The sequence below is a fragment of the Mustela nigripes genome, chromosome 12 (assembly GCF_022355385.1).
Source record: "Mustela nigripes isolate SB6536 chromosome 12, MUSNIG.SB6536, whole genome shotgun sequence".
Classification (NCBI taxonomy): Eukaryota; Metazoa; Chordata; class Mammalia; order Carnivora; family Mustelidae; genus Mustela; species Mustela nigripes.
Genome location: NC_081568.1, coordinates 72,183,824 through 72,201,657, shown reverse-complemented (window position 1 = coordinate 72,201,657; position 17,834 = coordinate 72,183,824). Strand labels below are relative to the sequence as shown.

At 38.6% G+C, this 17,834-nt stretch overlaps 1 protein-coding gene across 1 annotated transcript in view; it reads left to right on the top strand.

The window, feature by feature from the left end:
• Positions 1-12,783, top strand: part of SAR1B (secretion associated Ras related GTPase 1B) — a 32,933-nt gene extending 20,150 nt beyond the window's left edge. Inside the window, exons 4-7 of the mRNA XM_059417597.1 lie at positions 2,774-2,839; positions 4,527-4,630; positions 5,793-5,924; positions 7,439-12,783. Coding sequence (XP_059273580.1) covers positions 2,774-2,839; positions 4,527-4,630; positions 5,793-5,924; positions 7,439-7,555 — 419 coding nt within the window. The 3' untranslated portion in view covers positions 7,556-12,783. The remainder of the gene's footprint in view (positions 1-2,773; positions 2,840-4,526; positions 4,631-5,792; positions 5,925-7,438) is intronic.
• The last annotated feature ends 5,051 nt before the right edge of the window (positions 12,784-17,834 follow it).

The following is a 17,834-nucleotide window of genomic DNA, read 5'->3' as shown; positions in this document are numbered from 1 at the left end:
GGTGTGGTATTATATTAGGTGTAAGTCAGTTAAAAAATTTTTTTTAAAGATTTTAAGTAACCTGTACACCCAACATGGGGCTTCAGTGTGTAACCCTGAGAACAAGAGTTGCATGCTCTATGAAGTGAGCTGGCCAGGCACCCCCCATTTTTATATTTTTGATGTTGCTCTCCTTTATTCATCAGATACTTATTGACACCTACTTTATGTCACACATTGTTCAAAGTATGAGGAGTGAAAGCAGTGGCAGAAAACAGTTGCCATCTCAACTTTCATGCCGTTCTTGTTCATTTTATCTCAACATTTTCCATTAATCAAGAACATATGAGATAAAGGTAATATGTATCTACCCTATGATCTGACAGTTCCTTTGCTAAGTATTTATCAAGAAGAAATGAAAATATATATTTGCCAAAATCCTTGTACAAGAATGCTTATACCAGCTTTCTTTGTTATAGCCCCAAACTGGAAACAGCACAGATACCCATCCCCACCAAAAGAATAAATGATGAAATTCTATTCAATAAGAAATAGGGATAACTGTTTATATACAGTATATATTATGATGCTTGGAAGAAGATGATCACAAAAGTTACATACTGTATGGTGTCATTTATATGAAATTCTAGAACAGGCGCAACAAACCTGTGATGATAGAATTCAGATTACTCCTGGGAGTGGACAGTGAGTGGGAAAGGGCAAACTCCCTGGGATATTAAAAGTTTTCTGTGTCTTACTCAAGCTGGGACATTTTATAAAGTAGGGAGTATATTAGCATATTAGGGATTGTAACCATAAAGGTAATTTCCCAAGTAAATATAATCCAAGCATTATATTTACCTTATGGGAAGGAACACACTTTGAACACGAATTGTATTGGTTTATTCAGTTGGGAGGCGACATAAAGAATTTTTAATAAAATACTCTGGGGCCTCAGCAATATAATGGATAGTTAAAATTATACTGAACCTTTCATTATAATTATAGGGGACTTCTGCTTTTGCTCTGGGGCAGTAAGAGCATCTGGAATTATCCCACTGTAAGCAGCTAGAAAACTGGACAAACGTATATACTACAACTGTTTTCAGAACTGGACAATATCTAACACAGGACTATGATTCCTGAGAGAAGGAAAACAAACCTTTCTTTATTCAAGTTTTACCACAGAGATAATCTTCAGACCATGGTGCAGGGAGAAGAAATCCAAACATAACCCAGTATCCTTGCTGAGTTGAGACAGAGACTGAGGTGACGAGAATTTGCTTGGCATAATACCAGAGAGGAAGGAGCTCTGCAGACAAAGAACTGCAGAAAGGTTCATGGCTAAATACCAATCCATGTGCATAGGGTAAAACTCCCCTTGGCCAATCAAAAAACAATTTCTGGAGAAAGAATAATTGTAGCAGAGCTGTTAACCAAGTAATTCTCAGAGTTCACATGCGCCCAGGAATCATTCATATTCCCACCAACCGCAAAGGAGAGACCTGGCATTCACTAGAGACTCCATAAGGTCCATACCTTAGTAATGGGGCAGAAGTACTGGTAAAGTAAAGACAACTATAACCTAACAAAACTTAAAAACTGATCTGCAAGCAGTATAACTGTCTGCCAGCACAAAGTCCACCTCACTTCAAAGGAATACAGTGAAATCCAGCATCGAGTAAAAAATGACTAGACATGCAAAGAAGCAATCAAGTGTGACCCAAAACCAGGAGAAAAATCAATCAGTAGTGATAGACCCAGAAGTGACTAAGATCATGGAATTAGTAGATGAGGATGCCAAAAGAGCTGTGATGAATGTGCTCACAGACTGAAGGAAAACATGAAAAGAATGAGGAAAGAAATGGAAGATACAAGACACAACCAAGTGGAAACGTCTACAAATGAAAAAAATAACAGTAACTGAAGTGAAATTTTCACTCCATAGGATTAACAACAAATTAATGCCAGTACTGCAGAAGCAAGGACCAGTGAACTTAAGTCAACATAATAGAAAGTGTATAAAATGAAGCACAGAGAAAAGTGAAATGAACAGATACTCAGTGACTTGCGGGCAAATATGAAGCAGTCTAGGGCATCTGGGTGGCTCAGTGGGTTAAAGCCTCTGCCTTTGGCTCAGGTCATGATCCCAGGGTCCTGGGATCGAGCCATGTTTCAGGCTCTCTGCTCAGCAGGGGGCCTGCTTCCCTCTTTCTCTCTGCCTGCCTCTCTGCCTACTTGTGATCTCTGTCCATCAAGTAGATGAATAAAATCTTAAAAACAAAAACAAAGCAGTCTAGCCAACCTATACTTGAAGTCCTAGGAGAGGAAGGAAGGGAGGGAGCAGAAAAAAATTTGAAGACATAGCAAAAATTTTTATTGCAACCATGTTTATCATTAAAGACTGTCGTCACTTGGTAATATGACAGCCGTGAGAGAAAATTTCCCTGGTATCATCTAAGATGAATTATAGAAAAAATTATTAGGTTGGAGCAGTTACTTGAATTCACAGCAAATAATTATCTGAATAGTTAATATTTTCAGCAGGAGAAAGAGAGAAGGAAAAAAATGTTGGATTTGTGGAGGTTAGTGAATACTAGAATATTATCATGACTTGCATTATGTTGTCAGTATAAATTGAAGTATATCTAATTATAACAAATTCTTGTATTAGTGCCTAAATGTTTGATTTGAACTAATTTGCAATCAAACATTAAGTAGCAATATATACCATGAATGGATATCTGATTTTCTTGTAAGAATAATATGATTTTCTTACCATATTGTTATTTAGCTTCAGAAGAACTAACCATTGCTGGCATGACCTTTACAACTTTTGATTTGGGTGGACATGTGCAAGGTAAGATTCTATTACACTTATAGTTGTTTGGTTTTATTTTAATAAAAATGTGGCCATTAGTTTCCAGTTCATGAAATCTTGTTCTGTTAAGGAAGGCAGAGTACACTTAAAATTTAAGAATTGTTACCACGAGATAAGCTTTTTTTTAAAAAAAATTATTTATTTATTTATTTATTTGACAGACAGAGATCACAAATAGGCAGAGAGGCAGGCAGAGAGAGAGGAGGAAGCAGGTTCCCCGCTGAGCAAAGAGCCTGATGTGGGGCTCGATCCCAGAACCCTGTGACCATGACCCCAGCTGAGGGCAGAGGCTTAACCCACTGAGCCACCCAGACATCCCACCACAAGATAAGCTTTAAACCAAAGTGATTTTCATGATACTCCTGGTCAGTTTAAGTCTTAATTGCTTTTGGTATAAAGCATGTAACCTAAATTTAGCCTCTGTCCTCTGCTCCAATCCACAGTTCACCAATTGTCATAATCATGTTATGATGTTACTGCTCTGTATTAAAAACTTTCAATGGCTGACCTATAAAATGGAAGCCAAACTCATTGACCTGGCATTTGTGATCTCTATAATCTGATCCCAGTTTATTTTTTGAGTCTTTATTTTCCCCTGTTCCCTTTTCTATTCTCTGTTCTCCAACCAAACAAAACCCTCTCGGTGTTCTTCCTCTCTGGGCTTTTGCTCATGCCATCCCCATCTGCACACAAGTAACCCACCTTCAGGGCCCAGCGTAAGTGTGGCTACCTCCCCTTCTCACCTGGGAATGCTCTTAATTATATTTCCATGGTGCTTAGTGCGTTTGTGTAAATGTCTACAAGTTTGGAAAAGACTCTGTTATATCCTCTACTAAACTTTGAGGAACTAAAGTGTATTTCATATGTCCCCCAAAAGACATGACAGTACCCAGCACATGGTAATTCATAAATAGTGAATATTACAAAGTTGGTGGGCATTCTAAAGCTCCTGTGACAAATAGTTGAAAAGATTTTGGTGGTTGTGGCTAGTGAATGCACATTTGAGACATTATAATTATTTGAAATATATATGAAATACTCCAGAATACAATGGTTAGAGAGAATTGGAACCTAATGGAGTCTGAGATTTAATTTCTGTGTTGTTTTTAAGATAAAAACTGAAGTCAGTTGCTTACCCCTAAGGCACCCCTAAAACTTCTCTAAAAATAATGTCATAGAAAAATTACCCTAAAGGTTTTGTTGACTTCAGTTAATTTCTGTTATAACAGTTTGTTTTATTATTTTAACTTAACAAATCTGTACCCACTAATTTCCTTCTTTCACTGACTCCAAATTTATCAGTGGCAAAATAACTGCTAAACTTGAAATGTCAGAAAATGAATATTGCATATAAATTTTAAAAATAGTGACAGTCATCCAGTGAACTTAATGTGCATCATTGTCCATTGGTAGCAAACAATAATTCCACTTCTAACTTGGGAGAACTGGAGTAGAGTAAAAATATTTGACTTGCTTATATCAAGGAAAGCCTTCCTTGGTCCTCTGGAAAAATTTGGTGATCCTGGGTTAAAGATGAATTTAAATATATAGTGAAGTGGTAGCAGCTAAGGGATAATTAAACTTGGTTTCTTGTTGGACTCTTCCATCAAACCATCTGCTAGGTTTGACCGGCAAATAAAATCTAACTCCTGATTGTTTTTGTTAGCTCGAAGAGTGTGGAAAAACTACCTTCCTGCTATCAATGGCATTGTATTTCTGGTGGATTGTGCAGACCATGAAAGGCTGTTAGAATCAAAAGAAGAACTTGATGTAAGTTAACTAAAACTAAACGTAGCTGAATCACTCTGGTAAGGTTGAAGAAATAGGTTGGAGATCTAAATATCAGAGTGCAGCTTTTCTGTAGTCTCTGATACAACTCCTGGCAATTTATGGAGCTCAGTGGTTAACTCTGCTTAGAACACAGAGACAGTAGCTTCGAGTAATTGTAGCTTTTGAGGACATACTAGCACAGTCCTTCTTCCTGAAGACCTAAGCTCACTCTGTGCAGCGTACCTTTGTAGTATATTTCATGTCTGCGGCATACCTGGAGTGCCTTGGTCTTGAGTCCCTGGTCATCCTAGATGCCGTTTTCTTCAGGAGTTGGCCGGAACCTGGCAATGGTGTAACATGCTATCTTAGTCACCACTTCTACGAGTGAGTGGTGGCATGTGTAGGCACTATTCTTCCCCCTCTCCCAGGTCAGATGCTTCATAAAGTGGCTCAGGAACAGCCAGGAAGGCCAGGGCTTGATCTGGGACCACAGAGGAAGCAGTGATTTGACCTGACTGTGCCTCTGCCCAGAGCAGGCAAAATTGTTCATGTGGCAAAGTCCAGGTAGGTTCTGTGGTCATGGAACAGGGTCAGGGATTTCCTGACTACCTACTTTGTGCCAGGCATGTGTATATTATATCATTTAATTCCCAAATCAACTCCATAAGGTAGGTGCTACTCTTCCAAATTCTCTTTGAGCTTCACTGAGGCTTATTTGTTCAAGATCTCACAATTCATAAGCAGTAGAACTAGAATTGAAACCAGGTCTGCTAGCTTCAAGGTGTTTGTTTTAGAGTCCCTTAGTGATTCACAGAGCGAGAAGCAGAGTTGAGCATTTACACAAGGAGCTTACAGTTTCTTTGAGCTCACTTTTTTGTGTGTTTTTAAGGTTATTTTTTTGTTTGTTTTTAACTCCTCTCTCTACCCAGCTTGGAGCTAAAACTCACAAGGCTCAGATTAAGAATTGCAGGTTCTACTGACTGAGCCAGCCAAGCACCCCTGATCTTACTTTCAAATGTACAAAAAGTTTGTCAATGGAATTTTGCAGAACTGACATGCTATGGTAGAGAATGAGTCCTTGTTACTCATTGGTATCTTGTCATAAGGAGCTCTTCAGATAGTTTCATATCAACATCTTATCTTTCATTTTGTCTTGTTTTAGTCACTAATGACAGATGAAACCATTGCTAATGTGCCTATACTGATTCTTGGGAATAAGATTGACAGACCTGAAGCCATCAGTGAAGAGAGGTTACGAGAGATGTTTGGTTTATATGGTCAGACAACAGGAAAGGTAAATAAAAGAGTTTTCTTTTTTTGTTGACTAGTGTGAATATTTCATTTGACAGTGTAAAGGTCTTTCAGTTCAGTGTCTTATTTATTTTTATCTTCTGAAATAGTTTAATTCCAATATTAGCACTAGCAGTAATCATGGTGATTAGTTCAACTGGCGGTCTGCCTTTTTTTTTTTTTTTTTTGAGGTATAACTTATATGTAATGTTAGTTTTAAGTATACAACAAAATGTCTTTTTAAATTACTGTTGTCCAACTACATATGCCCATTATTTTTTTTTTTTTTTTCATAAAAACTCATTTGTACATTTGGGTCTTTAAATGTCTTTATGTGTTTTCTTTCTACCACTGAATGAAACCTTTTCTTGGGGATAACAAGAATGTCAAAACTCATGCTTGTGGGAAACCAAATGAAAACTTTCAAAGTTTTATTTGTCATAGATTTTCAGAATTAGCCCCCAAATAATATACTTAAATGTTTAAGCATTCCAATAGTGTATTTAGACCCTGAGTTCATCAGAGATAAAAATAAAATGTAGATTTGAACACAGGAGTGTTGGGGGATTTTTTGAACATAATACTTTTTTTTTTTAAGATTTTATTTATTTATCAGAGAGGGGGAGGGGAGAGAGCGAGCACAGGCAGACAGAATGGCAGGCAGAGGCAGAGGGAGAAGCAGGCTCCCTGCCGAGCAAGGAGCCCCATGTGGGACTTGATCCCAGGACGTGGGGACCATGACCTGCTCAACCAACTGAGCCACCCAGGTGTCCCGAACATAATAATTTTTTTTAAAAGATTTTATTTATAGGAGAGAAGGAGAGTGAGCATAAGGGGGTGGGGGAGGGAGAGGGAGAAGCAGACTCCCTGCTGAGCAGGGAGCCCCATGCTGGGCTGAATCCCAGGACTCGGAAATCATGACCTGAGCGGAAGGCAGATGCTTAACTGAGCCATCTAGGCGCCCTGAACATAATACTTTATAATAAGCTTCAAAATGTGTTATTTTTGCAGTCAATTTTTACAGTCAATTTGTATGAGGGAGAGACGTTGGTATAGAAAAATCTCAGAATATACAAACAAAATTTTCTTGGTTTATATGTATTTCTTTCAGAGTAGAGAAATACTGCACTGTTTTGAAGGAGACTCTGGTGTTAGGGTAGACTTTAGTCTGTTTTCTGTGTCTTCTTTTCAGTAAGTCAACTCCCCATTTTTAGGAAATGCCTTGTTTAGTCATAGACCTACTCAGAAAGGTTTGTCTTTAATATTAGTGAAGCCGGCTTGGGTAACTTAAATTTTTCCAAGTCAAAGACTGTTTTCATTTTTATGTGCCTCACAAACTCCCCTCTTTCCCACTGAGTGAGAGGAGGAGATTTCTTGTGTGTCTAAGGCACTTGTCTGCCCAACACCCGAGGCTTAAGCACAGTCACCCTTTGTTCTGAGATGTAGAAGCTGTAAAGTGGAGCTTTTATTTCATAAAGAGGTCATCCATCATAATATAATGTCTGTCTTCCCTTCTAGGGCAATGTATCTCTGAAGGAACTGAATGCCCGACCCTTAGAAGTTTTCATGTGCAGCGTGCTCAAAAGGCAAGGTTACGGAGAAGGTTTCCGTTGGATGGCACAGTACATTGATTAACAACCACTTGCATCGGTTCCAGGTCTCATCATTCAGGCCTACTCAGAGATTTGATCCACTCAACATGCATAACTTGAATTCAATAGACTTTTGTTGGTTAGAAAACAGATTTTTTTAGATTATTAATATTATATCAACTTAATTTGAGTGCAAATTGAAAACTGATTCAAGTTTGAGTATCACAATGTTAGCTTTCTAATTCCATTAAATAGTTTATACAGTTTATAATCTGACATTATCCCCAGTGCCATTTATAAAGAACAACTTTCCAGCAGTACATTTGAAGCACTTTTTAACAACGTAAAGCTACGAATACAAACCATGTTTAAAAGCTCATCATGTTAAATTTTTATGTACTATTTTGGAACTAGTTTTTAAATTTTAGATTATATGTCCACCTATCTTAAGTGTACAGTTAATAATTAGGTTATTGATGATTGCATGATGCCTTACAGTTTTCAATAATATTTTTTCTTATGCAAACGTCATGCAATAAAACATATCCTGATGTTTGGCATCTTTGTTGGGCAGGTGTTTCATTTTAATGTGTCTTATCTAGCTAGTATGCTCTGACGTTTTTAGTATTTAATAACATACGTATGAGGGGGTTGTGGGGCAGGGAGATCACTTCAGAATTTTTAGGATAATGTGTAAGTCTCTAGAAGCTTTTGCATTTACCAGAAGACACACTGTGTTTGGTTCCATTTTACACATTTCTCTCTGCATCGCGTGTATTTGTCACAGTAATGCTACCATGATTAATGCTGATGGGATCCACTTTCTAGTTTCTGTGGGATCCGTCTTTTGAAGAAAAGCATATCTGGTACAACACAGGGTTAATTGGGGGTTTGATAGGCCTATAGCTCCATTCCAGTTGTCTGATTCTGAAGTGTTCCAATTTACCGGTGCCCTGTTTGGTCATTTGTGCCTTTTCACCAAAAGTAGTGACGGGCACCAGTGTCCCCACATTTAGAGGTACTCCCCACTCCCTTTTAAATAATGATGCAACAGGTAGCACAGCACCTTGTGCGTAGCTTCATTGTAGAGGCCTGTATGTGTGAGGAGAAAGGAAGCCTATTCTGCCGTCTGAGCTGCGTGGGGATTCTGGTCCTGTCCTATAGCTCTTTTGCATTGTTTGGCATATTTTATTTCTCATTAGAAATCAATGAATGCTTGTGTTCGATTTTCTTTTTTCTTAATTGCTGTCAGCTCTTACTTTATATTTATAGCACAAAGTCTTTTGTTTTTACAAGTAATGCCTGCTGTGTGATAGCATCTGCAAGCCTCACTGATAGATTAATGTTTTAGGTAGCTTTTAAAGCACTTTAACTTTCTAAGAAATTGAGTAATTCTTTTCCATGAGGTTCTGAGATTCCTATAATTACTAAAATAAGCTGAAAGATAAGTGCCAAATATGTATTTTTAAAGATTTAAACTTAAGAGAGTTAGTTCTCTCTTGGTTATAAACCAGGATTTTATAGTATATTTAACTAGTTCCATTGAGAATAGATTGCTCCATTCCATCAAGAATAATTTTAACATCAGAATTAGTGTTTTCTTTAGCTTTTTTCCAAATCAGTTACTCTAGTTCTATCATTAATAATGGAACATCTGAGACAGATTAAGGATTAAGGGATATGACTGGAAGGAATCACCAGTTAGCTAAATCAACAAGGTCATTTCAGCATGACCTCTGGTTTTAGTAATATGGCTCTTCTGTTTCACTTTAACCTTTCTTTCAAATGAAAATAAGAGCTTCTTCCCTGCTCCGAATCATCACTAGCATCATGGGAAAAGGAGGAGATGACATATCAACCTGTTGGTTTATTTTGCCACATTTAATTCAAGTACTCACTCTTAGGGGCACCTGACTGGCTTATTTTATGGAGCATGTGACTCGACCTTGGGGTTGTGAGTTCAAGCCCCACACTAGATGTAAAGATTACTTAAACGAATGAAAAATAAATCAAGTACTTCTAATATCCTGACTAAACAGAACTAGGCCTTATTAAAAGTAACTGTCTCTTGTTGGTATCTATCTTGAGCACCTACAAGGACATTGCATTTTCTTCAAGTATTTCCTTATATTGTGATATTGTGAAATCAATTACTTGTGTCATAAATTGGTATAAAGGAAAAAACCCTCCTAATTTCTCTGAAGTGGAGAAATGCTTTCTGGTAACAAAATATATCATTCCAGAATTCTCATTCTAGTTCTGACACTGGGATCATAGAATTAAAGTCAGTTGTGGACCACAACTAAACTGTGGCTCTTTTCCCAATGATGAGAGATTCTTATGGCCTGAATGTTCAGAAATGAAGCTGCACATAGCAGCAAGTGGCTTTCATCTCAGCTCTGGGGAGATGGGCCCGAGTCATTGGGCTTACCATCTCACTCTTCCAGCTCCTCTGAACACATCCATTGAGTCACTGTTCCCCTTCAAGAGAAGCATATTAAGAGAATTGCAAGAAAAAGTAAAAGCACATGGGGAAGACATTTACTCTCTACATGCTTGTGCAAGTATGTGCGCCTGTTCAGTATTTTGGGGGTAAATTGTAGCATTGGGGACATAGATTAATTTTGTACCTTTTACCATAAGTTGTGAAAATGTATACAAGATTGGATTCTATATAAATCAGGCACTGCTCAAAACATACATTAAAATCTTTAGTCTACAGCTCTAAAAAACAAGATCTCAGCCTGCATTTCTCATTTTAATGAAAGCTTTAACCTCACACCTCTTTCAAGGATTGCTGTTAATTATATTTTCGGGTAACTTTTTAAACTGATTCCAGTTTGTCTTTAGCTCAGTGAATTTTTAAAATGGAGAGAAGAGCATAGCATTTTTTAAAATTGGGGCAAGACGTTTTCTGAAATATGTGAAAAAAATTCTTCACCATTGGCTTGGTTGACCCAGTATCTTTGAATGCCAAAGATGTATGAATCCAGATACTGCCTGCATAGATGTCAATTTTAGTTTTGTGTGCTTATATGCATATACACATTTACTGTGGTTTACAATGTTTTTTTTTTTCCTGAGTTTTGAACCAGCTCACACGTCTTCCTAGTACTTTACAGCACATAAACTTGCAAAATAATTAAAATAAGGTAATAGCTATAATAATACTGTTTCTTGCCTTCTGCAAAATGATTTGATCAGTCACATTCAAAACACATCATTTTCACAAGTTCGATCATTAAAAACAGTGTAATTCTAGCTGACATGATTTGAGAGTTGTAAGAGAAAGGTTTACATGTTGTGAAACTGTATTGGTTGTGACTCACTGTGGCATTTCAGTTTTGATAGTTATGTGATTCAAGTTTGCAAAGATTTATTGCCAAATTTTCAATAGACTACAATGAGAAGAGCTAATATGAAGGGAATGCTCTCAAAATATCTTGTGTTCATTTTACTTAGAATATATTGTTTGAATCAATTTAAACCTATGTAAAAGTTGGTGAAGGTTCCAAAAATTTCCAAGAAAGCATGAAAAAAATAGAGATGAGCAAAAAAAAATTCCTTAATGCAAAATTAATGATGAATTAAAGGTTTTCTATGAACCTTTACTATTTTTTGCTATAAATCTAAGCGTTCAGAAAACGGTGTATCTTCAGTGAAGGTCTAAATTCTCAAAACTATATGGTATGCTTCTGATGGCTTCCATCACTGGTCTTTTGAAATGCAAATCAGTGCTTTTTAAGCCCCCATCCCCCCAAAGAGGAAGGAAAGAACAGGTCTTGGATTATGGGACTCTGTCTCTGTGCAAAGTGATTGGGATTTTGTTAAAACCATGTGTCTACTCTTGGTCCCTAGAACCATCCCTCCCTCACACTCCCACACTACACCTGGATAAAAAGTATGAAGTGGGGCACCCCGGTGGCACAGTGGGTTAAGTGACTGCCTTTGGCTCAGTTTATGATCCTGGAGTCCCAGGATGGAGTCCCACATTGGGCTCCCTGCTCAGCAGGGAGTCTGCTTCTCCTGCTGACCTGTCTCCTCTCATGCTCTCTCTCTCATTCTCTCTAATAAATAACTAAGAAAAATATTAAAAAAAAAAGTATGAAGGGAATCTACAGAGTCACTGAAGAGTCATATTGAAGATGTAGCTCTGAACCAACAAATTTTTGTTCTCATAATTTAGAACATTAAGTAATTAATGCATTTAATACCACTGATTGATTGTTCAGGGATTTGACTACAGTTTTTAAAAGAATCAAAAATAATCACACTAAGCAAATTTATCCAGAGTAGACCTTATGGAGCACCTGGGTGGCTCAGTCAAGTGTCTGCCTTCTGCTCAGGTCCTGATCCCAGGGTCCTGGGATAGAGACCTGTATTGGGCTCCCTGCTCAGTGGGAAGCCTGCTTCTGCTTCTCCCTATCCCACTCCCACTCCCCCCTGCCTGTGTTCCCTCTCTTGCTGTGTCTCTCTCTGTCAAATAAATAAATAAAATCTTTTAAAAAATAAAAAAGTAAACTTTGTTTCAGGAGCATCCTTGCCCCAAATAGATTTTAGGGCAGAAATGGAAAAGCCTTTTGAGTGATTTCACGCCAAGTTATTTTTGGAAAAGCTTCACTGGAGTGGATGAATTCTTCTTTAAATAAGGGAGGGAGAATTTGAATTAATTTCAATTTTAAACATTTTGGGGGAAAGGGGGTGATAGTTCTACAGCTTTTGACATACAAGTGGTCTTTGGAATTGTTTTCTTTATCAAGTGTAAAGATTCACATCAGAATGACCAACTTCACATGGGTTTCTCTGTTCCCTGGTGCCACTCCTAACCTGAACTCATCATCATACAGTTGCCATACTGAGGTGAGAGCACTCAGGGTGAATGTAGTCACGTTACTTTGAAAGTGATCAAAGTGTTTTCTGTAGTGAGGACTTCAGTATTTGACTGAATTATAGAGTATGTTGAATGGTAAGTCAGTCAGTTCTTTTTATCACTAACCTTGTTTGCACTTTTGTATACCATTGCTTGCACTAGCATCTCAGTGTGGATTTTAACAATGGTTTCACAGTGTATACAGATTGTTAAGCATAATTTATATGAAGATGTTTCTGTTTACCTTTATGTATTTTATAAAGAACAGCTACGATTGATGGTTAAATGTTCTTGAATTGAATTGTGTTTGTATGTTATTTTGATTTTGTTTTATTATTCACCCCCTATGAATTTGAGTGTCAGGAATAGAAAAATAAAACACTAACATGGTCTTTGAAAAACTCTAGTGTCAAGTTCTGTCTTTATCATCCAACTTTAATTTTCATTTTGCTCACTGGAAATTTCTTGGACTTTGAAATTATGAATAGAACTTTCCCTTTGTACAAAGATTCTTAAGAAACTTTGCTTAAATATCAAGGCCTACCTTGCCTGAAAACAAGGGCAAACTGAAGTCGAACTGACACAATATTCACTCTGCTGAAATGTAAAAAATAAAGCAACCAGTGGTTTTATCTATATCAAAGTTCTCTAGCGTTAGTATGCATCAGAATCTCCTGGGAAGATTTTATTTTATCTGTTTATTTTTTAATGTAAACTCTTTGCCCAATGTGGGGATCTAACTCACAACTCCTGAGATCAAGAGTCCCATACTCAACTGACTGAGCCAGCCAGGCACCCCTCCTGGGAAGATCTTTTAGAAAAGCACAAAAGAAAAAAATCCAACCAAAGGTGGTGATTCAGTAGATCTGGAGTGGGGGTGGAGGGCAGGAATCTGGATCATTCACAAACTTCTCAGGTTTTTCTGATACCAGAGTACATGAATTTTTCATTTAGCAGGAATAGAGATGTAACAATACTAAATACTAATAACACTAAACGATTACTGGTTCATCAGTGAAGAAAAATATTAATCATTTTGGTAAGGATTATTGAGTTACTTTTGAGACTTAAACATTTCCTACCTTTAACATTTCCCACAAAAATGGACAGAAAGACAACAACCTTTGGGCTAGCTCTTTTAACATAAGCAATCACGATTCTATTACAGTTGTGTCCATCAAATAGATCTACCTCTGGACTCAAATTATTTGTTGAGTTGAAACTAACAGGAAGATAGAGTGCAATGAAAGGACAAATAATGAGAAATAATGTCCAGTTTAGCCCATTTTCTTGAATTTAGCTATATCTTTTTTTTTTTTTTTAAGATTTTATTTATTTGAAAGGGAGAGAGAATGAGAGAGAGAGAGAAAGCATGAGAGGGGGAAGAGGTCAGAGGGAGAAGCAGACTTCCCGCCAAACGGGGAGCCCGATGTGGGACTCAATCCCAGGACTCCAAGACCATGACCAGGGTGGAAGGCAGTCGCTTAACCAAATGAACCACCCAGGCTGTATCTTTTTCAAAGGTACAAGTAATGCAATGGTCAGAGACCTCTGCAGAATGTGAAAGACACCTTGCTCTGAATAGGGAACTTCCTAAAAAACAACATAAATGTAAATGAAGCCCTTTGGGTGGTGGCCACTCTCCTTATTGAAAGGCAAGACACTGAGGCACCTGGGTGGCTCAGTGGATTAAATAAAGCCTCTGCCTTCTGCTCAGGTCATGATCCCAGGGTCCTGGGATAGAGCCCTGCATCGGGCTCTCTGCTCAGCAGGGAGCCTGCTTCCTCCTCTCTGCCTGCCTCTCTGCCTACTTGTGATCTCTGTCATCAAATAAATAAATAAAATCTTTAAAAACACACACACACACACAAAACCCAGAAAGGTAAGACACTGCTTAAAAACTTGTTAACTATAAAGTCCTAAAACAAAACGAAGGTCCTAAAAAAAGGCCTTCTTTCTGTGGCATCCCTTATACAGGGTTCAGCTAGGGATGCAGTTCACTGACAAAAGTCAGGACCTCTATTTACAAAGCCTCTTAACCTTGATTTATTTAAAAGTTAGACATTAAAGGGGTTCCTAGGTGGCTTAGTCAGAAGAGCATGCAACTCTAGATCTTGGGGGTCGTGAATTCAAGCCTCATGTTGGGTAGACATTACTTAGATAAACTTAAATAAATAAATAAATATTAGGGGTGCCTGGGTGGCTCAGTCAGGTAAAATCTTACTTCCGCTCAAGTCATGATGTCAGGGTCCTGGGATGGAGCCCCGAGTTAGACTCCACACTCAGCAGTGAGTCAGCTTCTGCCTTTCATTCTCCCTCTGCCCACGCACCCTGCCCCCCAGCCCACCATGTGCTTTCTTACAAATAAATAAAAATCTTTAAATAAATAAAAGAATAAAATTTTAAAAATAAAATTTGACATCAAGGCTCAATAGTTTTCTGGCTATTACGTAGTATATAAAGTAAGCTTTGCTTTGGAACGTGGGTTTTGATTTGGGACGTTATAACAAGTAATTTAAGATGTTTACTAAAGTCACTAACTTCAGTGATGGCAATATGCCACTACAAACAAGCTCTTTATGTTGCAAAAGTTAACTCAAGAGCTTTCTTCCTTGATTGTACTGAAAGGGCTTGGGTTAATAGGTAACACATCAATGCAGTCAAAAGGTTTTCTACCTAACAGGTTTCAAGGCTGTTTAAAAGTAAAAAAGGAGAAGAAATAATTGGAGGAGAGATACAGGCGGACAGGGGTCAAAATGGAGATTTTTGTTCATGCTTTCTTTTTTTTTTTAAGATTTTATTTATTTATTTGACAGACAGAGATCACAAGTAGGCAGAGAGAGAAGAAGGGAAGCAGGCTCCCTGCTGAGCAGAGAGCCCGATGCAGGGCTCCATCCCAGGACCCTGGGATCATGACCTGAGCTGAAGGAAGAGGATTTAACCTACTGAGCCACCCAGGCATCCCATAAAAGCAACTTTAAATGAAAAGAGAATACACCCGAACAGTTAGGGCCTAAGGGGCCAGAAACTTTGGATACCTTTTCTTCTTTTCTGTAGCTGTCTCTTTTTCTCTAACTTAAACAAGCAACTAGAGATGAAGAATGGGGTGTCTAGACTCAGACCTTACCTGAGCTGAAATCCCAGCTCTCTCTTATCAGCTTTGGTGCCCCTGTTCACTGCTTTCTTGAGCAAAAAGTAACTAAAAGTGGGGCACCTGGGTGGCTCAGTTGGTTAAGCAAATGCCTGCAGCTCAGGTCATGATTCTGGGGTCTCTGAATCGAATTCCACATCCTGCTCCCCCTGCTCAGAGGGGAGCCTGCTTCTCCCTCTCCCTGTGCCTGCTACAACCCCCGCTTGTAGTCTCTCTGTCAAATAAATAAAATCTTTAAAAAAAAAAGGCGGGCCCCTGGGTGGCTCAGTGGGTTAAAGCCTCTGCCTTCGGCTCAGGTCATGATCCCAGGATCATAGAATCGAGCCCCAAATCAGGCTCTCTGCTTGGCAGGGAGCCTGCTTCCTCCTCTGTCTCTGACTCCCTTTCTGCCTACTTGTGATCTCTGTCAAATAAATAAATAAAATCTTAAAAAGAAAAAAAAAAAGCAACTGAAGGTGAAATTCAGTATTGGAATTGTAGTCCCATTTGATCTGGGATTAGCAAAATTTCACAAACTAGAGAGATTAGAAATATTACCAAGTTACAGCACCACTTTTATGGTTCTCCTAGCACTTGGGTTTGGGTTCAAGTCTGTCTAGACCTGTATCCGGACTGGGAAGCCCATACCAGGCTGAATGCAGTCTGGAGAAAATCAAGTTGACTTTTGGCTATTCTAGGGTCTTCACTTAAAAAAAAAAAAAAAGTTGGGGTGCCTAGGTGGCTCAGTTGGTGAAGAAACCAACTCTTGATTTTGGCTCAGGTCATGATCTCAGGGTCATGGGCTGGAGCCCAACACAGTGCTTGGCAATCCACAAGGTGTGTGCTTCCGGATTCTCTCTCCCTCTCCCTCCACTCTTCCCCCTGCTTGCACATGCACATGTCCTTTCTCTAAAGTAGATAAATATAAATAAATGAATAAATAAAATTTAAAGAATTTTTTAAAGTGAAGTAGAGTTGACATACCCAATATAATGACATATTATATTAGTTTCAGGTGTATAGCATACTGATATGACAATTCTACACTTAATGCTCATCACAGTAAGTTTAGTCACTATCTGCCACCATACAATGTTATTACAGTATTATTAACTATCTTCCCTATGCTATACTTTTCATCTTTGTGACTTATTTATTTTATAACTGGAAGTTTGTACCTCCTAATCCACTTTATGTCCTGCACCTGGCCCACAACAAGAGCCGTCTTGCACACCTTTCTCTCACCTGGAATGTCCCAATTGCCTCATCCAAATTCTTCACCTTCAAGGTCCACATCAAGTTCTGCCACCTCTGAGACACATCTGTGACACCTCTGTAAAAACAAATTACTAGACTCAGAAGGCAATGCCTCTAGCCAACTGTTTTGCTGTAAAAATGCTCTAGACTAAGTAAATTAGTATAATTTCCAGGAAAACAGAAAACATTTAACTTTAGCAGAAGCATCATTTTGTTACGACAGTTTAGCATAGGAAGGGGTTTGGCCATCACAATGGAGTAACAGGACCAGTTCAACTACACTAGTGCCTTACTTATGAATAGAACTACATGATAGGGGCGCTTGGGTAGCCCAGCTGATGAAGCCTCTGACTCTTGGTTTTGGCTCTGGTCATGATCTCACCGTCATGGGATGCTGAGCATGGATCAGGCTCTGCCCGCAGCACGTAGCTCGCTTCTCTCTCCCTCGCCCTCTCCCTCTGCCTCTGTCCCATGCCCCCGCTCTCTCTTGCACAATAAATAAAATCTGTGACTAAAATAAATAAAATACTGGGATCCCTGGGTGGCTCCCTCAGTTAAGCATCTGCCTCCAGCACACCACGAGATCCTTGGGTCCTGGGATTGACGCCCCCCTGAGCAAGGAGTCTAATTCTCCCTCTGCCCGCCCCTCCCCCTGCTTCTGCCCTCTGACAAGTAAAATCTTAAAAAATAATAAAGTCCCTTAAAAAATAAAAAAATAAAATAACAGCATGATGAACCACATTTAGCTTTGGGAGTGGGTCCTATTCTTCAAATTGATTAAGTATAGTTGATGCACAATGTTACATTAGTTTCAAGTGTACAACACATTGGTTCAACAACTATATACCCAAAATTATAGCTACCATCTGCTTTCTTTAGTCTCTTAGAAATTTTTTTAAAAGATTTTATTTATTTATTTGAGAGAGAGAGAGAGAGATCACAAGAAGGTGGGGAGGGGTGGTGGAACAGGAGCAGAGAGCCCATTGTGGGGCTTGATCCGAGGACCTTGAGATCATAACCTGAGCTGAAGGCAGAGACTTAACCATTGAGCCACCCAGGCGCCCC